Source organism: Alosa pseudoharengus, unplaced genomic scaffold (assembly GCF_046254945.1).
Source record: "Alosa pseudoharengus isolate Yale_2024_CS ecotype anadromous, Long Island Sound unplaced genomic scaffold, YU_APseudo_1.1 YU_APseudo_1.1_scf_2, whole genome shotgun sequence".
In the NCBI taxonomy this organism is placed as follows: Eukaryota; Metazoa; Chordata; class Actinopteri; order Clupeiformes; family Clupeidae; genus Alosa; species Alosa pseudoharengus.
Genome location: NW_027468663.1, coordinates 34,433,366 through 34,460,982, shown reverse-complemented (window position 1 = coordinate 34,460,982; position 27,617 = coordinate 34,433,366). Strand labels below are relative to the sequence as shown.

At 45.3% G+C, this 27,617-nt stretch overlaps 1 protein-coding gene across 5 annotated transcripts in view; it reads left to right on the top strand.

Moving 5' to 3' along the window:
• Positions 1-8,435: 8,435 nt before the first annotated feature.
• Positions 8,436-27,617, top strand: part of lef1 (lymphoid enhancer-binding factor 1) — a 38,194-nt gene continuing 19,012 nt past the window's right edge. For 4 of the 5 annotated variants that reach the window (XM_076294757.1, XM_076294756.1, XM_076294755.1 and 1 more), the window contains exons 1-3: positions 8,437-9,452; positions 10,995-11,061; positions 12,342-12,466. In XM_076294757.1, coding sequence (XP_076150872.1) covers positions 9,246-9,452; positions 10,995-11,061; positions 12,342-12,466 — 399 coding nt within the window. In that variant the 5' untranslated portion in view covers positions 8,437-9,245. Of the gene's footprint in view, positions 9,453-10,994; positions 11,062-12,341; positions 12,467-27,617 lie in introns of all 5 variants that reach the window. The other variant, XM_076294759.1, reaches the window with a different exon arrangement.

Below are 27,617 nucleotides of genomic sequence, written 5' to 3'. Positions count from 1 at the left end.
AGATTCACAAAGAACCCAGCAATAAAGAGAACCTTTAATGAGTCCAATGAAATGGGGCTGTATTGATTGTACTGGGCGAACTCACTTGTGCTACATAGAAGTGCTTCATTTGCTCGCTAATGTTTCATCAGATCTGGTGAAAGTTGTCTTTAAAATGGCCCGTCTTGATAACAGGTACACTATGTGATGCTGTGCTTTCGTGTTCATGGTAAACACATGCCTTCAAGTCTCAGCCTCAGTCCATAAAGGCTGAATGTGCAGCACACAGCGTGTGAACATCGCTCAAGCCTCCCTTTCATCTCTGGACAGAAATGATTCCCTTCTCCTTGGAGGCTTCCAATCCGGCGGGACTTCTCATCATAGCCGAAACCCAGCCAAATGCAAAATCAGACTCAATAAATATCTTCTCCTCGGTGACATCTCTCTGCCACATCCCTACTCCCCCCTCCACCTCCCCCTCCACCACCTCCTCCTCCTCCTCCCCCACTGTTTGAACCCTTGCGACTTTTTAACAGCAGGCTGGAGTATACTGAGCTGCCACCTCTGGTCCTTTTGATTAGGCCTTGTAAATAGAGAAGATACATTCAGTCCTGAAGCCATTTCAGGGAGGCTGCTGCTGCTGCTGCTGCAACTGCACCGGGACGCTTGCTCCCTTTATAGGGGAGAGGAGGAACTGGACTTTTCCGCCTCTATTGTTTTACCAGTGGCCAAGGAAGCAGTCGTAACCTGTCTGAGGCTTCTGACTAGCCAGGATGAAAACCTCGAGCGGTTCGTGGATGAGACCCAGGAGGTCAATAAAAAGATGGGAATGTTTTTAATGTCTCCGACGGAGCCCATCGCTGGTCCACATAGACAGGAAGTATCCATGATATTTAAATTTCCTTTTTTGTCTTTCCCATGTGTGTGTGTGTGTGTGTCTGTGTGTGTGAGGGGTGAAAGTGGGGGGTTGTGTGATATGTCCCATCTCTGGAGGACCTGTCCTGAACTTGTCCTAAATCATCAATGTCTGGCTCGGTGTGTGTGCCTACCCCATGATCCCACGGAATGCATCCTCCTTTGCAGACACACAGAATCAAAGTTGTGGCGATCGCTAAACACAGTGTTACTTGGAAAAATGATATCCCCCATTGGGAGAGGCCTGTTTACGAAGTTCAGGCAAAATCAAAGTGAGGAGACGAAGTGTTCTGGAGAAGGTCGCTTGCGAGAGGAAGGCCATGCGATGAAGAGGAGATAAAGAAGAAGGGGCCCATGGGAAGGAGGAAGGACGTCAGACGATCACACACACCGGCGTAAACAGTGTAAACACAGGCCATGGGATCCTTCCAGCTCGCGTCGGCATGCTCCTTGTTTACCCACGGATCTGGGTGCTCTGGGAGGGAAGATCATAGAGGGAGCGCAAGCAAATATTTACAAAACCCTGCACAGATTCTGCGCCTGTTTTGTGTGATTTGGTTAAAGTCGGTGCTGAAATCAGTATTCCTCCAGGGCACACAGAACTGGGATTCAGCAGGCAGATGGTTGGACCGGGGCCAGCAAGGGGGAGGGGTGTGTGGGCTTGCTGGGGAGGGGCCTGATGTGGGTGCCGTCTGTGCAGGTAAAAGGAGGAGCATAGTAGTGTCTGTATATGTATCAGGTAGTGTCTGTATGTACATGGACATTCACAGTCAGTGAATGGACCATGCCCAAAATGTGTAAGATAGATAACGAACACACACACACACACACACACAAACACACAGAGAGAGAGAGAGAGAGAGAGAGAGTTTTTAAGCATAATTCAATGTCTACTTTCACCTACATAATTCCAACATGCTATAGTAATGTAGAATGTATGCACATATAATGCTTCAAATATGTGAAATAATAATGCATGACACTTTTTTCTGCACAGGCAAAGCATACGCACATACACACAAAGAATACTGTACCTGAGCAGGTACACAAGGTTTGCTGAGGCATCACACCACATCACTCATGACCACATGAAAGCAAACAGGCTATTGATTTGAGTCTCTTCTTTCACTTAAGAAAGTGAATGTTTCGATGTAATCAGAACTTGAAGGTAAACATCTACGTCTTGTCTTTCTGTAACTGATACACCCAAATAACATGGTAAATAAAAAAAGTTAACCAATGTGGCTGTAGTAGAAAGTTGTTTCAGTCAGTAGCTGTTATGGCTCATGGCTCTGGATGTTTGAAGACTCAACAAATAAGCAACAAATTGGATACAATTAGGGTTAGGGATTGTGTATTTACAGTAGTGAAATAAGTTTGCCTGGAAGCCAGCCCGGATTTATCCAACCCACAAAATTAAGTCTGGCTACGCCAGGCTAGAAATAAGGGTCTTAAATGTAAACACAGCACTGTTGCATTCAGCATGCTACTATGAGAGATGACAAATGTATGGTGAGAATTCCACCACCCCATAACAGGGTATCCACACAATTCCACCACCCCATTACAGGGTATCCACACAATTCCACCGCCCCATAACAGGGTATCCACACAATTCCACCTCCCCATAACAGGGTATCCACACAATTACACCGCTGCATAACAGGGTCAATTCCACCGCCCCATATCCGCACAATTCCACCACTGCATAACAGGGTATCCACACAATTCCACCGCCCCATAACAGGGTATCCACACAAGCAGCAGGGAGCGCTAGGCACCAAGTGAGAGAGACATTTGTATTGATTGACACATCTAAAAAATAAGATCTAATCAGAATTCTAACAACCGACCCTCTGAGTTATATTGTGAGCATTTTCTCAGAAAGACACCTGCATCTAATATTTTGCAAGAGTTTCTCAAAAACAAATGTTGTGGACACTTCCAAATGTTCATACCATAAATATTCATGCCACAAATATAACATAATATAAATCATATAAATCATAGCACAAGATGCTTTTACACAATGTATCAAAATCATCCATGATTGTAGTATGGGGGTATTGGGTGCAATATCTTTTCTCACCAAACATTGCACACCACAGAGTTTGATGTGAAAGTATGAGATAGAATATATCAGAAAAAGGGCAGGTACTACCTCCATTAGATTTTTAGAACTCCTCTTCAGTTCAGGAGTTCAGTCACTGCTAATGTCTTGAAGAACATACACAAAATCTGAACTGCAGGCTGGTTTGTGACATATTTTTTAAAATAGTCATTTTCATGCGTCCTTAACCAAAAAAAACAGTGAGCAAAACTGATCAGACAACTCATACTTCAATTTACAATGTGGAATTACATTTTAATTTAAATCCAGTAAAGTGCTTAAAATAGTACATCCCATTAATCACACTAGTTTGCCTCCAGTCAGACAGTAACCATAAGTGACTAAGGCTGCCTGCATCTGTAAAGCGTGGCCAATATTTCCCGGTAGGTATGAGTCAGGTTCTGGTAGGGACAGGCTGGGAATGAGGGGAGGTGAAGATGAGAAAGAAGGGAAAAGGAACTCTTTGTCTCTCTGAACACACAAACAAAATGCCATTCGATGCTCCTTAATCCATCTTTTCACTGAAGGCCAATCTGTCAAATTGGCTTGGGAGTGAGTGTGGAAAAGCTCTGTGCAGTAATAGCACCTGGGAATTCTGGAGTTTCCACTCCAAGAGGAAGCGAAATCAATCAGCATGCATCGGCTTCACACTCGGCTGGCTCTGAGCATTTCCAATGCCCAGACTGCTAGTTATACTTTAAACTATGTGGGGGTGGTATAAGGCACCCAAACAGAAACCACACACACACACACACACACACAATTCCCGCTCTCCCTCCAATACACGTACACACTCACTTAATTTACACACAGACTCACACACATAAATGTATGTGTGCACAACTGGCCTCACACTCCCACAAACAGCCGCCTGTTTACTGTTTACCACTCTGCATTGATGTGATCGGACACAGGGGCTGATGGCACAGGGGACGGAGCTCGTTTGATGTGTGGGGATGGTGCGCTGGTGGAGAGGTGGGGGAAGGCTGGTGGTGGTGGGGGGGGTGTGGAGGGGTGGCTGTGAGCTGTGCGCTTGATTACAGGCTGGACGGGGCCTCCTGACCCCACAGCGGGGCAGCCGACACCTCTGACCCCGGCCACAGCAGGCCCTGACACAGGCTCAATGCCTCCTCCAATAACACGACAGGATGAAAGAGGACCAGGCCAATGCACAACTTTCTCGTCACACTTCCTCTGTGCACCAGCTACAAGGGCACACTCACACCACCTGGGCTAATTCAAAAGTGCTGGCCATATAGCGACCACATTCATAGCTGTGCAGGAATGTGTGCACAATGTTATGGTTACATGCAGTGTTAGGTAAAGATGGCATGTGTGCAAGCCTCATAAAAAAAAACTGATTTCATAAAAACAACCTTTGAATTACATTAATTTAAATTCTTGTAAGTATTCTTTTTTACTGGTGAAGAATAGCAGGAAGTGCTTATTTGACATATTGTTCAGCAATCTATATAAGTTAAATAGATCAGCTAATATGACAAAAAGATGGGACAATACACTTTTTTCATCCAATCAGATAGCTTCTTTGCATTATGGTATTATGGTATTATCTAAACTCTACATGTGACAATGAGAATTGCTGTGAAGTCATTCTTAGAAGTTAGGCTGGCTTTAAACCCATATAGCTAGAGAACATTTCAGCCCCAAAGATAACTCTTTGGACATGTGAGAGTTTGTATGTAAACAGGTCCTCCAAAGGTCTGGGTCAGGCCAATGTTGAACTAGCTATTAATCTTGAGCTGTGACAACAGAGAAACATTGGCTTGTTTTGGATATCCTGTGCACAACAATGGAAAACAATCACTTGTATAGATTGGAAGTTGTTTCATCTGTAATGCAGGGAATACTCATTATAGCAAGGAGCTATAATGATTTGACAAATATATTTTATAGGGAGTTAAAACTGGAGAGCTATTAATAATGTTAATTTGAGTATAGGGTGAGTGTTTGTTACCTATGAGTCTAAATGTGCATTAAAAATTTTGAAAATGTGTGTGTGTGTGTGTCTGTGTGTCAAGCTGTAGATGCGGAGACAAGCTTTGTTCACAAATCATGCTTCAAAAAACTCCTCTACCTGGCCGACCTGTCAAATTCCCCCACTGGCCCGCTCCCCTGGCAGAGGGAAGATCATTTTAATTTAATAACAGCATGTCTCGCCTTTCTGCCGGGGCTGCAGTAAATCACCAGATCACAGGGCAGGCAAGCAAGTGGTGTTACGCACTAAACAATCCCCCCAAGACACTTTCCTCTCCTCTAACATCACCTGTCTCCCTCCAATCAAAGGGCAGAGAAAATGATCACTCATCTTGGACCTCCCCCTTAGTCTGAATCTCACTCTCTTTTTCTGAGGTTTGATGAATGGCATCCTTTTTTCAAAGATTTAATTGCATGCTCTTTTCATCTTAATTTGATGTTTGTTTCCTGTCGTTTATTTGGCTGTGGCTGCGAGCGTCAGAGCTATAATTTCAGATCTCAGGAGTTGTCAGGACAGCAGCAGGTGGAATCTGAGCTGTGGCCTATATGCCAATCCAAAGTAGAGGACACACATATACACAGACGTGTGCATGTGGTAAAAGACGTGACTATATTTAGTCCTGCATTTCCTCACCTTTGGTTAAAAGGTGAATGCACTTGAGTCTCTCTCTCTCTCTCTCCCTCTGTCTCCCCCAAACAACAAAATCAATGGTGTATTTACATATAAAAAACCTTTACTGATTAGAATTCAGTCATGACATAAATGCTACAATTCATTATGGTTTGCAATGATCAATAACAGTGTGTTACTCTTGAAGGGGCAAAAGAAATTCCTCTCTCCAGATTGAATTTCATCTACCGTTCTCAGATTAGCAGTTCAAACATACCATGATAAATTATGCCATGTATAGATATATTTCTGCTCGTTCAAGGTTATATAACATGCAAAATGCAGAAGCTGAGCGTGAGAGACAACTAAATTCAGGTCATAGCACAGCAGGAAAGCTTCCTTTTCATGTGAGATCCAGAGGGGTCACCACTGTGAACTCATTAGAACAGAAATGCAAATGTTCTTTTTCTTAAAATATACTTTTTCACATTTTAAAGTTTCCTCTTATTTCCCATTTAGCTTTGACAGTATAGTGAGATTAACAAGCATGGCTGGTGCCAACGAAGCCTTACACCTCAAAGGTTCACAACATTTTGTTTTGTTTGTTGGTTTAAACATAAAATAGTCTATTGCATATTAAGGTGGTGCTAAAGTGCTGTGAATAAATGAATAGTGTCTAAAGAATGGATGGATTACTACAGCCATTTCTGCTTTTTAACTTTAATTCTGGAATGCCTATTGTAATTTCCATTAGATAAATGTTATTCAGTCTTCGGGTTGAATAAAAAACAACAAATAACATAGCCTATAGCCTACTCTGCTCACACATGTGTAGTCTATTAAAATAAACTAAAGACTTTTGTCCTCAGTCATGAAATGAGTGCTAAGTGAACACTTGAACGCTACTGCTAAATGAACATTTGAAACGCTTCCGTTTTATAAACTTTTGACGATAAAAAAAACCCGGAGAAAACTGCATTTGCTATAGAATTTTGGATGACAAAACACAATAAAGGTTAGATACATGGGCTATAATTAGCATGGCTTTTTTATGGTGACATAATTTATTCGAATAACACCATATTCATTAATGACCAAAAGTAGGCCTATATTTTATCTAATTTGTGACGAATGTGAAGCATGGCCGTGTGTGTGTGTGTGTGGCTTTCCGCTACACTCTGGAATGCGGCCAGTCTCGGCTCTTTTGAATCCACATTCGGATCCAAATCTAAAGCCTTTGATCTTTTTCGCTGTCTCCTTACCCGGAAGAGAACCCTTGCTTTCCCTCTCAGCTGGGATGAACGCACACGTGGAAATGTTGGCCCGTCTCCATCCTCATACCAAATTTAGTCATACAAAGGCGAAGGAGAGCGAGGGGGGAAACCGGGGATGAAAGAACCAGCCGCTCGAAGATCAAAGGCAGCCGCGGCTCCTCCCGCTAACCCCACCTCCGTGCTTTATAAAGATCTGCCTCCTACTCCAAAGTTATTCTCACGCAATCTCTCCACAGCAAGCCGCAGAAACACACTCCCTCATGTTTTTCTCCCTTTTTGTTTTCACCATACATTTTTGTCTTGAGGGAGACCCATATTTATTTACTTTTCAACCTAGGCCTATTGTTTAGCCTAATCGTTACAGTGTTTCAATTACAACTAACTTTACTTTTAGAAAGGCATTATAAATGAGAGATTTATTTCATAGATTGCTGTTTAACTTGGCAATTTAAAACATATGGGTCATTCACAATCATCATGGTGGTCGCTGTTTGGTGGCTTTGGCGTCAAAGTAGCCTAATTTGAGCACCTATTGCAGTGATGTAACAGTTGACAACACCGTGTAAAATATTTCACGTGCTGAATATCAGTAAGCCTATGTTTGTGTAGCCTACGTGCACTCCGTCTGTGTGTTTAGTTTTCATGTCCTACAATTGTCGAGCAATTGTGCAAATCAGTCATGTTTTATTTCAGACAAAAGACAATGCGATGGGAGGCCAATGTAGGCTACATAACCTATCCATCAGAACGATGTTTAGTCCAAATATTTGCAATGTAGGCTAAGCATAAAAATAGTGTGGGCCTACATTTCTAAATACAGATTCGATAGTTACCCTCAAGCTGTAAATGTTTTAGAATAGGCCTATTGTCTTAAAAATATATATTCGATTTTATCCAACAATAACAATTCAGATTGGATAGAGAAAACATCATGTCTCCAACACGTCTCTCACCATCTCCTAACTGAGGTAAGGTGTCCTAAACTAACCATAAACTACCTTCTTTTATAACACAAGCCGCTACAATTGCTAAACAATCCGGGTAACTTGGAGGTCCCAATTAAAGCGAACGCGACTTTTGAAGGGATAGCTTGAAGTTTTATTCAACGTTCTGCTATAGGCCTTTTCTTAAGATGGCATTGAAAGTATTACTAAGTTTTATCAAGCTAGCCCCTTCATAAAAAACAATCTGTGTTTCAGACAAATTAATTGATCACGTGCTAGGCTACTGATCAAAACAAGCGATCTCAACGCACTACTCACACTGAACACCTAATTCAGACGCTCTATCCCAACACCTCGTAGGCTATACAAAGTTGTAGCGGAGCTCTGAAAACTTCCACCTTCTATTTTCATCAGTAGAGTGAGTCTGTAGATTGGTGTCAGCTTCGACACTGCATCCCCGCCTCTCTCCCCTTTTCCTGTCTACCCATTTGTGAGCTGTATAAATCTCTCTCTCCCTCTCTTTCCCTCTCTCTCAGGAGTGTCAATCGGTGTGGTGTCAATCACAGCGGCGGCTTCTCTTTCATCTTTACGCTCGCAGTCACTGCAAGGAAGAGAACGGAGAGAGGAGGGGGAGGAGAGCTAGCTACTTTACAAACACATCTACAGCCGCTACATTACTCGTGGAGCGGCGCTCCAGTTTGGAACTCGGGTCCACAGCGCTTTACTCACGATAACTTAACCATTTTATAGCTTTATTACTGTTAAATGAACACGTTCAGATATGTATTCCGAATCTAGAAGAAGAAATGAACACTCGGCGAGTTATATTTAAAACACAGAGCACGCGCGTGAGTTTGTTACCTTTGTAGCGAATCCACGATTTTCGACTTTCTTTTCTTGTTTTTCTTATCTTAGTTACTTTTATCTCTTTTTCATTTTTTACAAGAGGACAGCTACTGGCTCCAAGGCTGAGAACGGGGAACTACACGAGACATCATTTCATGCGATTTTTGTTTAATTTTACCACGGGACCGTCAAGGGAGCAATTCAGTTTGTTTTCTTCCGCTTATTTATAAGGCACGTCTGAAGTCTAACTTTTTCCATTTTTAAAGAGCCAAACAGGAGTGTGTCATACTCGGAGCGCACACAAAATATCCGCTTGTAGCGATAACTTCTTTAATTTTCTTATTTTGGACTCCTAATAATTTGAAGAATCCACATAGCCTACAATTCAAACATCATAGCAAGCCAGCCGCACTCCTGTTGCTTTAGCCAAAACACAGGCAGCGTGTTTGCACGCCTTGTAATCACGCTAGGCTTAAAGCATAGATTGTATAACCTCTTTCTGGAATCTCTCAACTTTAAGTTTCGGGATTTTGAACCCCATTCGAACTGTGTGGGTGCTTGAATAAATCAAAATGCCACAGTTAGCCGGTGGAGGAGGCGGCGGGGACCCGGAGCTCTGCGCCACCGACGAAATGATTCCCTTCAAAGACGAAGGAGACCCACAGAAAGAACAGATATTCGCAGAGATTAACCACTCGGAAGAAGAAGGGGACTTGGCAGAAATCAAGTCCTCTTTAGTCAATGAGACGGAGATAAGCCCAAACAGCAACAGTCATGATGTGAGTAGGCTACTCTTTTCTTGCAATAAAACAATCGGTGTTTTTTTTATGTAGAATGTGAAATGTATGGATCTGGTGACACAGGTGCATCTTCATTTTTTAAATTAATAATTGAGTAATAAACAGCAAGGCAATACTAAATGCATAATTTCTTTAAACATAATTTATTATTATTGTTATTGTTTTATTTTATTAGCCTATTATTATTATTATTATTATTATTATTAGTAGTAGTAGTAGTAGTAGTAGTAGTAGTAGTATTGTTATTATTATTAGTTGTAGTAGTATTATCAGCGTGCAAAAGGTTAGCCTTTTATATATATATAGCCTATAGGCCTATACAGTAAATCACTCTGTATAACCTTCGATGGATAAACTCAGAACCACATCAATTGCCAATTATAGAGGAATTTGTGATTTATTAAATGGGAAATCGTTGTTGCGTTTAGCTCTAGTTTTGCAGTATGAGCGAAACACTAATGTTAATTTAGAAAAATAAAATGATCTGGTTCATTCCAAAAGACATTTTTATGAAACGTAATGGGATATCTTTAATTTAGGCCTGCCAAACAAAAGACGTTTTTCTTTTTTGCAGATAAGCTTGTTGTAGTTTTAAGATATGTTTTACAACTTGAAATTATTATTTGGTCATATAACATTCTAGATATGCATTTTTTGCTTTTGGCACATTATTGACAAGTTCCAAAAGTGTCTTTGATCCACCTGGATATATGTTTATAATGTTAAAACGAAAATGCAATGAGTAGGGAAACCAATTCAGCTTCCATTGAAAGAAAATTGTACTGTCTTAAGTTTACTTTAATCATTATTTTGCAGCATCAAATTTCTTGCACTGGAACAGAATATATTCATCTGAAATATGTTATTGCCATTGCATTTTATATAGTGCACCAGCTCTTTTGTGACTTTGTTTTTGTTAGTGTTACTTTAGATGGAAAGCAGGGACCCACCCTAATTTGCCATTAAGCAGTGTTAATGAAACATGGTCCTCTTCCGCATCTCCTGCACATACTGACACAGAGGAAAATGAAATAAAGGGCTGGATGTTAATTGGGAATCCAGTGAAGTTGCCTGACTCTGCTGCAAGGCACCCTAAGGGAGCTGAACTCTAGGTCTTTTTTAACCAATTCTGTTTTAAGGGAGAAGGAGGAGGAGGTCTGTGGGTATCTTTAGATTTGGTGGCTTTCAGAACCACCGTATTCTGCAAAGTATTGTTTACCGTTGTACTGTTAGAAATGTTATTAGCAATGAACCCAGCAACAAACTCAGCAGGTTACGAGCTATTCGTTTATGACCAAATTTCTGAAAGAATATATAGCCTCCACATTAAATTAATCTCAGCAATTTAGATGTGATAATAATATATAGTAGTCATTTGGATGCCATAATGCGCATTATTCTACCCTCTTTCTTAGTCTCTCACTCAATCCTGTAATTTCATTATTTGTCTAAAAACAATATTTAGTTCCATAATGGTTAACAATGGTCTTAGCCTTTAACTCTCCTATTACTTCTTCACAGACAGGTAGACAGTCCCAGATACCCCAAGACTCATACCATGAAAAGCACAGAGATCTTTCAGATGATGGTAAGTGACTGTGCCTATGCCATATTTTAATTAGCCTTGATTTATGTATTTTGTTTCATTGTAGAAAATGCCAAATAATTGTGAAGAAGCCTTTCAAACATTCAACATTCTGGATTGGTATTTCACATTGAGTTATTGTTGCAGTAGGTCATTATATTGAAGCCACGGAAGCATTTAAAATGTGTTTAAATCATGTATTCCATTTTTGTTTCAAAACTATATTTAATATATAGAAAAAATCAGATCAGATCATAAAATGGTAAAGCGCAATAGCATATCATTGCCTACCCATTAACCATTGCTTCCTCAGTTAGTATTTTCATTCCAAGGCTTTTCCTTGCTTTAGCTATCTAACTGTAGAGGTCAGGACATGTGCCATCAGGGTCAGCCAGCGGACTCAGCCCCTACCCCCGTCACAACATGCCCCCCTCACACGTAAGCTCAGCCACTATTGTCACTGACAACATGTTGCTGTGGTGTTCACTTGATTTTACTCTGACCACCCTCCCGACACACACACACACCCTGCAACCCTCTGACACCGAGCTGGGGCACAATAGCACTGACGTGAAGTGTGTCGCCTCCTTTTGTGCTCATGTTTCTGTGGATATACCCCCACCTTTCTTAAAGACTCCAAACACCTCACCCGTCTGTGTGCCGTCAATGCCCCTCCAGTTCTCACTGCTGTAGAGAGAGGCTATCTGAGACGCGCGTGGCAGCCCCTTTACAGGCGAGGGCCCAGTGAGCTCTCCGTCCTGAGGAGCATGCTGCACTCTGATGGCAGACGACAGCAAACAGTGGGGGCGCCTCATGTTTTGACACGAGTCTGTGTTGCCCTTAATTGTGGCTAATTAGCACGTAGGGGCTCCATTGTTCCCATTGAATGACATCGGCCTCCTCCCATGAAGCAAGATGAAGGTCACAAACAAAAGGCATAGTGAAACGGGTCAAATTAATTCAGTGTAATCGTACTACTTAACTAAGTTTCTCCGGCATTTATAAGAAAACTTTTAAATAAACTCATAATAAGAAACTCTTTAGTATGTGGTCTGTTTGTCCCTTTTAACATTTGAGTAATACAAACAAGCTAGCTTCATCATGCTAGTTTTTTTCAGTGGTTAATTTCCCTTGTATTAGCATGGTTCACTTGTAGCAAAATGTCTACATGTAATGGTTGAATTTATATGCATAGATGTTATGTGACGTTTCTATAGCTTTAGGTGAGTGTCCTCAGTCTGAAACCTATCGCTTATGAATGGCTCATCTGTCACCCTTTACAGGCAAGCATCAAGACATGTACAACAAAGGGCACCCATATTCTGGCTATCCAGGCTACATCATGATGAACATGAACAATGACTCGTACATGAACAACGGCTCACTCTCACCACCCATGGCCAGAACGGTGAGTTATGTTACTTCTTGCTGCACTCCTGATTTCCCCATTCATATGGCTTTACAGATGCAGTGTGCTTTATGTCTCCCATCTTAGTTCAGGGTCAGGTTTTCAGTAGGTTTTCTACCCACCCATAGCTCATGTTGTGATTTTTTTGATGGTCACTTTTTAATTGGATGCTGGACATTGCTGTACGTTCTTACATGGTATCTCCTATCTCACAGGTTGTGTGTGTTCGCTCTTATTATTGCATAGGGAACGCGCAAATTGCAAAACATAAACCGAAATGATCAGACACAAAGCCATGGCGTGTTAAATTGCACACCATCTCCTTCACATCTCTGAAAAGGAGTTTATACAGTCAGCATTAGGCTTTGCTTGTGTGTATTGAGACAAAAAGACATTCTGTGCTGGATCCTCTGGTCCTCACAGTCCTACTTCTCCATCTGTCCTGTTTGCAAATTTCAAAAAGAGACAGACAATGTAAAAAAGGAGCCGGTGGACACGCTAGCAGCTGCCCACCCTAATCCTGTTTGGTGGTTTTTGTGTGAGGAAGACACCCTGTCTGGATATGGCCGGCTGCCTCTCGGAGCCAGCAGGCTGTGGCTGCAGCTCAGGCCTGCCTGTGGAGCACAGAGAGCGCACTCATCACATGCATTGTTCAGGGTGCGAAAGCCCCTCGCTAGCGTCTGCTGCGCCGCCGCCCGTGTCTGCACTCGGTGCTGGAGTTAACACAGGTGGCTGTCGCCATGCCTGGACGTGAAAAATCGCAGACAATCACCAAACCTCAGCAAAGCTAGTTCTGCTCCAATGTCACTGGGATGATGTGTTTAGAAGGCAGTGGGATAGTCCTCAGACCATCAGTTGGATTTGATGTCATGAAGTTGAAAGCGTGAGACCGGTGTGAAAACGTGTGTTTACGGCGTTATTTAGGCATGTGCACTGAGAGAGTTCTGCTCTGATGCTGGCTGATGAGTTAACTATCGTGGGGATCGATCTTACACTCTTTCTTTTAAGCATGTTTTATGTGATAGTCTGAAGCATGTTTTTGGGTTAATAAATTATTATTATTAACCATGCCATCTTGTCCCTGTGTTCTGCCAGTTCTCAAATGAAACAGTAGTCATCATTTTTATAATAATAATCCACCTGGGCTGTCACTCACTGGGCCATAGTCTCTCTCTCTCTCTCTCTCTCTCTCTCTCTCTCTCTCTCTCTCTCTCTCTCTCTCTCTCTCTCTCTCTCTCTCTCTCTCTCTCTCTCTCTCTCTCTCTCTCTCTCTCTCTCTCTCTCTCTCTCTCTCTCTCTCTCTCTCTCTCTCTCTCTCTCTCTCTCTCTCTCTCTCTCTCTCTCTCTCTCTCTCTCTCTCTCTCTCTCTCCCCCTCTCTCTCTCTCCCTTTCCACACTCTTCCTCGCTGTATGGATCAAATATGTGGATAGACACAGTATCTCCGAGGCTTGGGATTGGTTTTCACGGACATCAAAGGCAGCTTCTTTTCCCTCCTCCTCATTACCCCCTCAAGTTTGGATGGATTTCCATTGACCATGACATTCCTGGGCCTGCTTGCCCACCCAGTTGCACTGCTGCTGTTGTTTCTGCTGCTGTTTTCTGACAGGGGTCACTTTTTGCAGCACAGTTCAGGGTTAGCTCTGAGCCCTGTCCCTCAGCGTCACGGGCCTTGGTGTGACTACGACTACGATTCCGCTGTTTTAGGTCACCCTATCTCGAAACCCCTATTTCATCAATGGTTGGGCTCTAATTAATTGTAAAACAAAGTGGTCTTTTTGTGGAATTGTAGTAACTCTACCTAAAAACAATGTACCTAATCTGTTGGATGATAAGGGTGGCATGTGTTTGGATTTCATTTGATGGCATAATATGTTGTCCCCTGTGTGTATGTCAGCTGCAAGAGGTCGTGCGAGGTTTTACTGTCACATATTGGACTGTTTAAAGTGTGTGCGATTGTTTGCCTCTCTGTTTGCTGGTTGCCGCCTGGTCACTACCAAAGTCTGCGTGCACTGACGTCTCGCATTTCTTGAAGCAGCCTGTGGACCAACATTCAACATTCAGCCTTTAGGCTCTAGCTGTTAATGCACTCCAGAGGCAAACATGCATGTAGTAGTGCTGTTGTTGTGGTGTCTGCGGACTGTGTGTACCCTAAGGAGGCCTCTAACACTGGACGCTCTTCTAAACCATGTTAAACCGAGCTGGCGTGATGCATTGCTCAGCAGGACTGTTGAGTACTCATGATTAGACCTGTTATTGAAGTTGACCCCTAATATCCTCTTAAAACATTGTCCAGTTGCATTTAGCCTATTGTTTGGAAATATACTTTTACTGTGTTTGACTATCTTCACAGTAGTGGCTTTTTGGTGTCAAAAAGTAGAGTTTGACACAGTCCAGTGTCCAGAGTGTTGTGTTCTGGTCGGCCAGCCAGCCCATACAGTGTGTTGGCCTTCGGTGTGGAGTGTAAATGGGTCTGCTGGTGAAGATTTAAAGCAGGTTTTTGGCACTGGTGTGGTCCCTGCCCCTTCAGTCCCCCTTCCCCCAGCGCCAGGGCCCAGTGGCCATAAAGCTGTGGGGAGAAACTCCCACTTCTCTTTGATGTGGGACGTGACGGATCTCCTGCACCGTGCGGATGTGCCATGGAATCACAAGCCCCACAAACCCAGGCTTACTAACAGGATTTAACCCAACACTGCCTGTGTGTGTGTGTGTGTGTGTGTGTGTGTGTGTGTGTGTGTGTGTGTGTGTGTGTGTGTGTGTGTGTGTGTGTGTGTGTGTGTGTGTGTGTGTGTGTGTGTGTGCCTCCCAGCAAACCAAAACACAACTTCCCTGTGCTGTATTTGTTAATTGTAGGATTTGTTGTTTCTATCCTGAACATGGCTCAATTCACAACCTCTACTTCTCACTGAGGCAGATTTAAATAAAAATGCACCACAGAAATAGTATTCATGTTTCAAATGAATACTTCAAATTCATGAATTTCACAAAGTATGTGTGTGTGTGTATGTCCACATGTATGCACTGTTCAATATTTACCTAAGACAAACCGTATCCACCCCTTTGTCCCATACCATACGCACATGAGCTGCGAGGTGGAGGAGGAGGCGGCGGTGTGCTCAGGTCATGTGCGTGAGGAGCTCGCCAGCGTGCACAGAGCTCCGTTGTGCTCTCCGTGTGCTGTGCTGCAGCGCGGCGTAACGTTAGGGGACAGCAGCGCCCTCGTGTCATCTGCTCTCCAGCTCCTCCTGATCGCCCACATGCCTGGACCTCACAGGGCGCTCCTGCCCCCAGGCCTTTCAAGTGTTCCAGCACAGCACACCCAGGCCTTATAAACAGCGCCATCGATACCTCATTTGCATCCAACACTGCCCTGTTGCAGAAAAGAAACGCCGGCATATTGGATCCATGTGTCCTCTCTCTTCTTGGAAAAGCGACCCCTAACAATGTCTTGAGTTTGGCATTTTTGAAATGTCCCATTCAAGCAAAATAGAGACATTTTGTATCAGATGGCAACATCAAAGTACTTGGCATCAGGATTATGAGAAAAGGGCTTTTTTTCTGAAAGCCACACTTCTTTATGTGGGCTTCTTAATTATTCTTTTGGTTTAGATTTTTTTTCCCTTCAAGAAAAACCTAGCTGTTAGTATATGGCAGTTGAAGTTGACTGTTCTGTGCGTGTGTGTGTTATACACAGATGTTTAGATCTGCAGATGCAGATAAATTCCTTTTTTCCGAAACAATATCCTATCAGAATATTGCAAATCTCTTCAATCATTTTGTTTTGTCAGTGGGAACTATAGTTCAAACGTGGCCATGCTACGTAGAGTGTGAGTGCAGCCCAGTGTGTTGGTCAGCTGTGGGCTGTGTGTGAGCGCCGCTGTGCCGCTGGCTCACTCTCCCTCTCCCTCCTGCCCGACCAGCTGCCGGGCTCCTGTCACTCCGCACCCCGAGCGCGACCTCGAGCAGCGGAGCCGCGCTGTCATAGTTGTCATCGCGCCGGACGTCCTCATTGTGACTGCGTGGTCCCGGGGCTGACCTCCGCGACACCCCTGCTGGTGCTCTCCCCAACGCTTGTCGCTGTTGTCTCCATCACAGCGTGGTCCTGCCATCCCAAACACAGCTGCCTCAGATGAAGATGTCATCACGTTCGGGTTTGTTGCTGGAAATGAAGGAGAACGGCAGCGCTCGGATCCCTGAAGTTTTTGCATTTTGAAGAACACAAACACGTCTTTGCTCCTTGCTCACAGTTGTTAAAGATTCCTTGCTCGTTGTTTAAGTCAGTCATGTGGTTGTTCACTGAGGTCCTTAAATGTAGTTTTTGGGTGGTGAAAGTTTTCGTGGCTCTGATCAGGGTGTCAGAGAGTGACGGGGTGGCCGCTGGCTTGATGGGGGGGGGGGGGCTTTGCACATGGGGCGTGGGGGCTCTCCTCTCTTCTCTACTTCACAGGGAGGCACAAGCAAGAGGAGTTCTCTCAGAGCCGAGGGTGGAGTGATGATCAATAGCAGCTCTGTTGCAAGAGGTTTTGCCTCTCTCTCCTCTCCGCTTCTCTCCTCTTTGCTTCTCTTTCTTACTTGCTCTAGCTCGCTCGCTCACTCTTTTCATATTTTTTTCAGAAGCTCATTATTTTTGCTCTGCTGTGGGTGTGTGAGTAAAGGAGCCTCCCATGCTCTGTGGATCTGACAGTGCTGAAATATTAATGGTCCCTGGTGTAGGAGTTTGGTAAAGGCCCTTACAGTGCTGCAGTACAAAGGGTGCCTTGCCACCAGGCTTTATTAGCCAAGCTGTTAAACGGATAGATGGATACAACTCCTTTTTTCCTTTCACTCTTTTTTTTTTCTTGTACTGTGCACATCAAACCATTTCTTTTCCCCCAGCCTTATTCAAGCTCCTAGATACAGAGATACAGAGGGACTCAATGAGAAACAGTGTTTTTGTTTCTTGAACTCCAGTCGTCTTCATTGCCTTTCATTGGAATTCTCTCTCTCTCTCTCCCTTTCTCTCTTTCTTTCTCTCTTTCTCTGTGACTCTCTGACTCTTTTCCAGCCTGTGAGGGAAGAACGGGAGGGAAGGAGGGAGGGCTTTGCTATCAATTCATTTTGTGTGGTCTGGTCCATAAAAAACACCCTGTTCTTTGAATGTTAAAAGAGCCTGTCTTTAATTTTTGGGAAACCCATAAACGTTTGTCGCTCCTTTCATATCTGCCCCTGAATTGAAAACAAATGCTGTATTTTTCCCCTTCCCTTTGAACTGCCCAATTACGGAGTTGTGAAAATAAAAATCACTCCGTCTATCTCGCACCCTCTGTTTTCCTGCTCTACACTTCTCTCTTTTTATTCCACTCTTTCCCTTTCCCTTTTTCTTTTCCCCTTTTCTGTCTTTCTCTGTCCCCCCACCCCTTTATTTTGCTCCTTCAGTTTTCTCTCTTCCTTTTCACTCCTTTTTTCACCCCTCGTCTCCCCCTTGTTTTTGAAGAAGAGGAGGGGGGGGATCACTGATGTCAAAGTCAAAACCAAGAGCATTAAGAAAACTGGCGAAATGCAATACAGCTGCAATCCGACATGACGCTGGAAAATGGGGCTGAGGAGCAGAGAGGCTCGGCGTATTCCCAGGGCGCGCAACTGCTCGCGGCCTTGGCTTTGATCTCTTCAAAGCCTCCTGCCTCCTACTAGATGGAGAGGCTTGGCTGCTGCTCGTGAGCGAGAGAGAGAGAGAGAGCGGGAGAGGGAAGGAGAGAGAGAGGGGGGGGGGATTTAGAGAGGGGGAAGGGAGGAGGGTTGTGTGTGTTGGAAGGAGGATGAGGATGGGGAGGGAGGAAAGGAGGCAGGGAGGGGGGCTGTAGTCTTTTCCTTTCCAGGCTGAAATCAATCACAGTGCCGGAGCAATTATGTGTAATTCAACGAGGGCTCAGATTAGTGGGTTTGTTACCTGAGCGACTGTGTCTGTAATCTCCGCGACACACCGTCCGTCTCCCCAGCAAAGGAAGGCCGGACCGAGGGGGAGGTGGGGCGGGAGGAAGGGAGGAAAGGAGGGAGGGAGGGAGGGAGGGAGGGAGGCAGGCGCTGAAAATGGAGCCACGCTGCTGTCCAGCAGAGCAGAAAATGGGGACACAAAGGGGTGATTACACTTGCAGATGTCCCCGTGTTTAGCGCGGGGGGCTGTTTTGGTGGCGTGAACACTGAGGTTGCAAGCGAGCTAACGAGGCGCTCCTTTGTGGCGGAGCGTGTGCCCAGAGCCCACCCCCTTGCCGCCCTGTTGCCACCCTTGGCACTGGTGCACACAGTGTCCACCTCTCCCCAGGCGCCCAATTTGCTCTGGCTGGAGAGAGCCCGCAGTGATGGGTGAATGGCCACAGACGAGACGGCCACAAACTCACTAACACACATCCACTCTTCCTTCTCCTACTGCAACCCGCTCCTCCAAACTTCCTCTTTTTTTCTCTCCTCATTTGTAGGTGAGTTGAGTTTTTGTTTTCTGTTTTTGGAGGACAGCATTTTTAATTGACAGTTTTTCCCTTCTCAGGGGGATTTTTTGTGTTCTCCAGAAAATATTGATTGCTTTCAGACAAAGTTGTGATAATGCGCCTTTTGAAATTTAGTTAGCTTTTGTTGTCTTAGGTCTGCTATGTGTATGACTTACACTTACTATTCCTGTCTTTCAACACCTTTCTTTCTTTCTTTCTTTCTTTCTTTCTTTCTTGTTTCACTTCTCCTTGTCCCTCTGTGCTGTCTGCAGGATTGTGCAGTGAGTGCTACTCTTAGAGTAGAAGGAGAGCGGCTCTTTGTTTACTCCACGACAGTCACTTGATGCAGGATGATGAAACCCATAAAAATATTCCGCAAGAATGTGTTTGTTCATCTGATCAGGGCTTGTGTGTGCGGCTCGTGCCTTTGATCAGCCTCTGCGGTGGCTATTAAAGGCAACTCCGTTTCCCATGGGATGTACACATTTAAGAAAATTAGATTTCCAGCTTTGTTAAAGGACTAAGAGGCAAGGATATTGATGGCTGTTAATTTACTAAGAGTCTAGCACCACTGAGCTAATCAACTACGCAGGAGCATGCTGAAGTAGTGTGACTGGTTGGCTCAGTTATACTGGGGTTTTGAGTGATAAAACTGAATTTTAAATGTCAACAGGATTATTTTCATTTTTATCTTTGCTGTGCTGCGACTCATTTCATTATAAACACAACAGCTTTTTCTGTCTAAACTTGTATGGGGAGCTCTCTGTCAACCAGTGGGGGTTTGATTGATTCGGGGGCTGTGGCCACGGGGTGGGGGCTGGGATGGCCTTACCCGCACAGGGGGGGCAGGTGAACCTTTTCATGTCCACCCAAAGCAGGGACATCAGAGGCGAGGCTGCCACTTTGAGTTGCCAGCCATCAAACAATGCATCAAAATATCAAATCGATTCGGCTGGCCCTGAGCCTCAGCCAGATCAAAGCAGCCAAAGAACGTGCTACCATCACAAAAACACACTGCATCCTGGGTAAAAAAAAAAGAGAAAGGAAAAGGTGCAAGGTCTCCGGAAGACACAGCATACATGCGCAGACCGATCCACTTTCGAGACTCTCCATGGCATACCTTGATGCCACGGCCCCTCTTGGGGCCTGTGAGGTGCAGGTGATTCCTCTGATGTGCTGCCCACTCCTGGAGGCATCACGGAGGGGTCACACTGACCTGGATGAGATCACTGCCCTTCCTCTCCCCTTGGGTCTTCTAGAGAAAATAGCAGCCATTTTTGACACGATGCTGCATTCTGAGATAAAAACTAATCTGTTCATCAGGCTGCCCAGCTGCTTAGCCTCAAAAAGAGATCTTGTATATTTACTGCCTTTTATGTTTTGATCTATTTAAGTTTACTGATATTTGTTCTTGATTATGAAGAAGCAATGTTTCAATTTTCCCTGTCAGCTGGCCATAATTCATGCAAAAGGATTTGGCCTACACAGAAGTTGAATTGGCCTAAAGGTTTGCCCCCCTGCTCCTAACCTTTGTCTTGGATCCAATAGTGAGAGCATGACGTACAATAGAGGCAAGGCCCAGTGCCTACTTCACTCCTGTGTTTGGCCATGTTTGGACACACTCGTTGTGCTGTTTGCATAGAGTCAGACAAAAGCCACAAAAGAGCTCCGACAAAAGTAAGGCAAGGGGGAGGGGACACTCTTGTTGGCGAGTTGATTCTCAAGAGGTTGGTGAAGTGTTCCCCTAGTCATACATGGGAGGAGAATAGCCATTTGTTCACCAGGGATTACCTCCCTCTCTCTCTCCCTCTCTCTCTCCCTCTCTCTCACTCAGGCTCTGGCGCTTGCTCTTTCACTCTCTCTGTCTCTCTCTGCATCCTTGGCCACAAAAGCTGAGAACCCTGAAACTGTTTTTTAGTGTGTTGAAAAGCAGTGTCTAACTAGGTAATCCCTTTCAGTGCATAGAAGTAGTCCCACATTATTCAACAGCTACTAACATGGTATTGTTGCTTTCTTATTATAAAAGCCAATGACCGAGAAACCCATTAATAGTATTTATTCGGTGAATACGTTATCCCCATCCTAGCTTGTATTGATGCCCTTAAAACTCATCAAATTATCACTGCTTTGTAGTACTGTTAACATGACCAAGTGAAAGCCCGGTCCTCTTTCATCAGTTTTTTTTCCCAGAGCTTGTAAATGCTTAGTGTGAGCTGGTGCCAGTTCTGCCCCTGCTCCACGCCATTAAGCTCCACCAGAGAGGAGTGCTGGGTATCATTTGTTAAGAGAGAGAGAGGGTAGCTACTGGGGGAAGTGGACCCCCTTTAGGTGTGAGCTTTCAAAGGTGGTGTGCTGAGGTGAAGAGGCCAAGGCTCGTGTTACAGAGAGGGGTCAAAAGTTCACCCAGGACGCCAGGCAGGTGTCAGGCCTGGGGCTGTGTGGGTTTAGCTGACTCTGTGAATGAGCTCGTTTGAAAAAGTTGATGGCCTTTTCGCGTTGCAGAATCTCTGAGCAGTGACTGACTGACCTCCAGTGTGCAGCCTGACTGGACCCAGTGTGTCACTGCTGCCTTATTGCTTTATTCTGCTGCCCATTCCCCTGCTGTTTTTTGTTCTTGTAATTTAGCTGCCTAGCCCAATGCCTGACTGTAGTTTCTGCCAAAGCAGAAAGCCTGGTGCCGATGTTTGTGTCTGTGAAACTAGGTCACTACTCTGCATGCCAGGCAGCCTCCATTCATATCCCGTCTTCCTCTCATTTCAAATGTGGTATTTGCGCGTGCGTACACACACACACACACACACACACACACACACACACACACACACACACACACACACACACACACACACACACACACAGAGTCCGCCCTGTCGTCACTTAGCTTGTGAGCATTCCTCCCGTGGCAGTGTTTCCAGGGGGAGTCTGTGGGCTGCTGAGAGTAAGCCTCCTGCTCAGGTAGACCCTCACAAAGAGCCGCCAGAGCTCCATTTTCCCATCACCACCAGACTCCCAAATCCAGACTGACAGCCTTTCACGTGCACCCTACCTGTGCGAATGTGGAAGCACCTCTATCTAGGCACAGCAGGCAAATCCCCTCATTTCCTCACCATTCACAGATTTATGCATGCGGTTTGGTTCTGGGGTGACTATACAAGCAGTTTTTAAAATGCATGTCTTTATCATGCTTTTGTTCCCTTGTCATTGTGCAAGAGTGCTAGATGAGGGGGGGGGGGGGGGGGGGTGAGGATAACCAACAGTTGATCACTCTCAGTTCAGTATGGGTTCCATGTTCGTGGAGCAGTTGGTTAGCAGCTCAGTCAGCTAACGGTAAATGCGCACAGTCTGTTTATGCAAAATTGCCAGTTGCCATAAATAGCTTTCACAGAGAGCTGGCAGGCGATTGGAAAGAGACATAAAGCTGCTCAGCATGTTGGCGCTGCTGTATGGGGTCACACAGACCGTCGACCTTCTTCCATCTTTTGGGGCACTGCATCATCAGTAGCGGTCCTAAACCAGCTGAAGGTCCATTTCCATGTAGTGTTTTTTTCCAGGGCTCCAGGTGTGTGGCCTGCAGGGGAGTCGTTTGCCATACTGATCATGTCAAAATGTGGGGCCTGAGCACGAGACCAGAAGGTCGCAGTGTGGATCTCATCTCCTCCCCTCCCGCCCCCCTCAAGCACAGGGAGGTGTGTGCCTATGCACTGGAGTTCTGCTCAATGATCCTGCATATAGCAGAGACCATGTGTGTGAGAGACCTGGCACATTCTAGAAATTGTTGAGCGTGTGTGTGTGTGTGTGTGTGTGAGTGCATGGTAGTCTCCTCACACACTGCTCTGGTCAGTGGGAGTAGTCCGTCCTGCTGGTAGTGCCTCTTCAGTGGAATGTTTGACCTTTCCTCGGTGCTTTGATGTCACCAGCTCCTGCTGTGCTAATGAGCCCTGCGCCCGGCCGCAAGGTGAACGTGCTGCAGGGGTGCCGAGCGCTCCGCCAAACCCACAGACAACCCTTCCACAGCCCTCACATCCCAAACACGACGCCCACACAACCACCATGCAACCCTCTCACAACCTCCACCTCTGACGTGGGAAGCAGTCTATACGAGCAAGGGCCAAACTTGGATATAAGAAATTAAATCTGTATTGCAATCTCTTCTCCAGCACCAAAAAAATATCAGAGCGCAATCATGGAGGCGGGAGCAGCAAACAATGCTACTAATGATGTGACACTATTGTGGCATACTGCAAGCCCAATCAAACCAAGGACACGTTTATTTATTTAGGCATGCATTTATGTATGCATTTATGTATGTATTTATATATTTATTTTCAATTATGCCCGTGACAAATTATGTGTGCAAATAAATCCAGCCGAAGGCATGGTGGTGTGGCCTAGCTCAGAGAGAGCAGTGGTGTGATTTAGAGCTGGCTGTGTAATTGAGAGCGAGAGAGGGGAGAGCGAGAGACTCGAGAGCGAGAGACTCCATGCAGTCTCTTAGGCGCTGGAAGCGTGCCATGGATGTATCACTGTGTGTTTGTTTTATGGTTTGCGTCTGTCAAAGCGCCGGGGCCACATATGCTGGTCATGTGGTTTTTCTCTGGGCGTTAACGGGATTTGTTTGATGTGAGTTCCTTTGGGGGGGAGGGGGGTGCATTCAATCTGAAGATGACAGCCTGAAAAGAGCGCTCTATCTCTCCCTCCCTCCCTCTCTCTCTCTTTCTTTCTCTCTCTCTCTCCCTCTCTACTATTCAAGTTCCTGTACTTAGCCTTCTCATAACAATTAAAATGGAAATACTACCATTTTACATAAAACAGAACAGAAAGCAGAACATTTCAATCAGTGGTTTTCTGTGCTTTTTGGCTTGTATTCTATGAGGACAGACTTGACATGGAAAGCGCTGGAGAAAAACAAGTCTTGTAGCTAGTATCTAAAGGAGATTAGTGTATCACATCAATAATATATTTCCATAGAAAACACGGCGTGTTTTAAAATGGATGGCGCTTCAATACTGACGTGTGTTTAAGCTCTTCACACTCTTGTCCACCAATGAAAATGTGTAGATGAAGTCTGTGTCCCATGTCCCATGTCCCCTCAGAGGAGTCATCTGCGTTGGAGGATCACTGATGAGGCATTGTGCAGAAGAAAGGGAAAAGTAGAGCAGGGGGGGGGGTGGGGGTGGGGGGGCTTCATGGATGTAAATTTCTCTCCAGGGCAGTCTTTCCTTGAGTTACACTCCTCCTCCTCCTCCTCCTTCTTCTCTCCTTCCATCCCCTTGTTCGTCTCATTACCCAGGGCACGTGGCGCGTGATGCTGGCTCGCCTTTCTTCTCCATTAATTGGGTTCGGTTACATTAAGCCCCACGGCCAAGAGGCCATCCTGCCAATAACACATTCCATTTTCAACACTCCACTGAAGACCGGAGGCCTCGTTCCCCTCACACTGAATGCTAATTGGTTATTTATTTAAGTTTTCTCTCGGTCAAGCCTGTTCTCATTGACGGGAGACGTACCACTCTGCTTTATTTTTTGATTTGAAACTATCTTTGGTCGTGTGAGAGGCCCCTCTGGTGAGTTGTGTGTTTTCACCTTTTGTTTTTGAAAGGTCATGCATTCCTCGGGACGTGAGTGGGAACACCTGGTCTGTCCTGCGCTCTCCATGTCTGTTCGGAGCAGGACAGGGTGTGTCGTTTTTTTATTTTTTATTCCTTCTCTCTCTTTGCCCATCCAAACATCAGGCAAACAGTGCTTCAGTCAGTGAAAACCCTGCCCTGCCTGTAAACTAATGTGTGGAGGGAGGGTATGTTTTAATGTTGTGAAAGGCTAATCTATTAGCAGTGTGCTCACATTGGAACATCTTCCTGCTCAAGAGACAACGAAAGCCTTATTCTTTGCGTGTGTGTGTGTGTGTGTGTGTGAGAAAGAGAGAGTGGGATTGAGTGGAGTGTGTGAGTGAGGGAGGGAAGGAGGGAGTTAAAGAGAGAGAAAATGACACACACTCCACATCCCTCTCTGCCTGTCTGTTTGAGTATGTGTGGAAAGTCAAACAGAGCGCAGGTGAGCTTTGGGCAGGGGTGAGTGGGGATGAGGGGGTTTCAGAGAGATTTAGCAGCATGGGAATCCGACGCCACCACTTCAGTCGCCATCTCCCCAACTGTTTGCAAAACACCTCGTACCGTTTTGAACACACACTTGATTGTAGCCGGGGGCATGAGGAGTCCTCATTGCATATAAATTACAGAAGTGGGAAGCGATTATTATAAAAATCCAGCTTCCTCGCTCCCCCTCTCCAGCCACCCCCACCCTGCCCCCCCGTCCCCGTCCCCCCCAACGCACAAGCGGGATAATTGAGTGGTGCACAAAAGGGTCTGGTAGCGTGTGGAGAACGCTAAGATAATTCTCTGGAAATGTTTAAAGTGCCGTCAGTGAGGGTTCGAGTTTGGGTTGGGGGGGTTGATGTGATTGGAGTTCAACAGAGATTGCAGGCACTTTTAAATGGGCTGTTGAAAAACAGAATGCAGTTGGCGGGTTCCGTTGAGGTGAAGTTTGCAAGAGCGCCATGCAGAAGGGTGAGGAGGAAGCCTATGGACGAGCGTTGCCCTGCCTTAAGCAAACATGGCTAACGTGTTTTCTGGTTCTCCAAAAGGCCGTGTCTGTAAAGTGTTGGACTATTCTGTGTGAGTTGAACTAAATCGCCAGGGTTATGAGGGAGGAGTTTGGGCTTTTTAGCGCCTGACCCAAGTGCTTGGCTCTCTTCCTGCTAAAACTTTTCCCTCATTTTTTTCCCCTCCTTGGCTTTCTATCTTTCCCGTTTTCCTCCTTTTCCCCTCTTCTCCTGTTCCCTTCATTCACTCTCCTTCTCTTCCTCTGTCTTTCTCTGTGTCTGACTGCGAGTGCTGGAGTTTCTGTAGGCTTGCTGCCAGTTTGAGTTCCGCACAATGAATTTCTCTTAAAACCACATCTGAGGCACTTTTTAAGAGGGCCCCGGCCAAGCCTGGTTATAAAATTCCAAATGGAAACGCTTCTTTTCAATCCGCGCCGCCTCTCTGAAAATATGAATAGAAAGGCCTAAGCCTATTATTTCTCCTTCACAATAAAAAAAGGGGGACCTCCATCCCCACCGCCCAGCCTGTGAAAGTTTCACGGCGGCCGGATCAGAGGATAAATCGCTATGACATCGCATGACCCGAGACTGTGGTCAGTCAAGGCTGTCCAACCACTTCCCTGGGGGGCTTTAGCAAAAGTGTTTTTGTTTAATATGACACATCGCTGGAAGGGGAAGAGGACAGGCGCCACATTTGATAAAACCACCTGGAAGAATTTGACTTGTCTCTGCTGCTCGTGTTAGATCAGCCTGAATGACTCGCTCGTCTTTTTCCTTTTTTCCATTCTCTCTTGTTCTCTCTCTCTCTCTCTCTCTCTCTCTCTCTCTCTCTCTCTCTCTCTCTCTCTCTCTCTCTCTCTCTCTCTCTCTCTCTCTCTCTCTCTCTCTCTCTCTGCGCTTCCTCCTCCCCCCTCCATCAGTGAAACCATGGTGGGCCCAGCCCTTCCTGACTGTATTAAAAGCAACCAGAGAAACCTCCATCTCCCTGTAATTATTAGTGCTGGGTTGGTCCTGCTGGCAAAACATCAAGCCACTAACATTAGCACACCGACAGTTTATATGTACGGTGTTCCAATTTAATTGGTAATTTTAGGTTCATTTCCTGGTGGTTCGAGTGGCGCTCGATTGCAGCGTTGCACACGGGCTTAAGCGATGATGTATTGGTCACAGAGGCCTACAGTTTTGCTGGTGGATTTCCAGCCACAAGTAGAGCACAATGAAGGGAGTTTATTAAGAAGTTGAGAGAAATGGCTTTGACAGCTGCGACTGGAGGAGCACAAAAGCGACCCTATCCAATATGGCGGACGGCACGTCTTTAAGCCCAGCACATTTCATGGGGGCTGGGAGTCACCAACCTAATACTGTTCCATATATACTGTACTGTATGTGTGTGGTGTGTGAGTTTGAGGCCAGAGACAGACAGATTCATTTGCATGTGTGTTTTTCAGAGACAGAAGACCCTCCCCCCTTCAGTCCTACTCTCTGGAGTCAGAGACAGAGACTGTAGCTTAAATGAAAATCCTCCCACGTCTTATCTCTTTCCCACAGGAGAAGCCAATGGGATCTGAAAAGCATAAAATGGGAGTGAGGGATGAGGATGCTAACGTTATCATTTAGCTAAATAGCACAGACCTGTCACTGTGGCCTCGAGGCCCCTGATCACACATCATCACCACACATCACTATGGAGGCTAGCCTCTCATTAGCCGTCTTCGTGTAGGATAAGGCTCATTAAAGCTACTCCTGCACATAGCTTATCCCTGACCTCTGACCTGCAGTGCAAGGGTCAGTTAACCTGCACTGTTTTGACACTGGATCTGCTTTTATCTCTAGTCCTTACATCTTATTTCCCCGCGTTTATATCCCAGTCAAGCATGACCGTGTTTACTGTTGAGACTTGCCACTGCAGTGATTCAGCGGTGGAGAGTCTAGTGTGTGAATGACTGGGTGTGTGTGGAGTTTGGTGAGGTGGGGACTGGACCATTCAGCTGCCATAAACCTGTCCAGGGCTTTAAAGCTCGAGCCTCTCGTCATCTCAGGAATGCCCGGTATGCCCGGAGCTTTCTGTTTAGTGAAGGGTGGCATGGCCGAGGT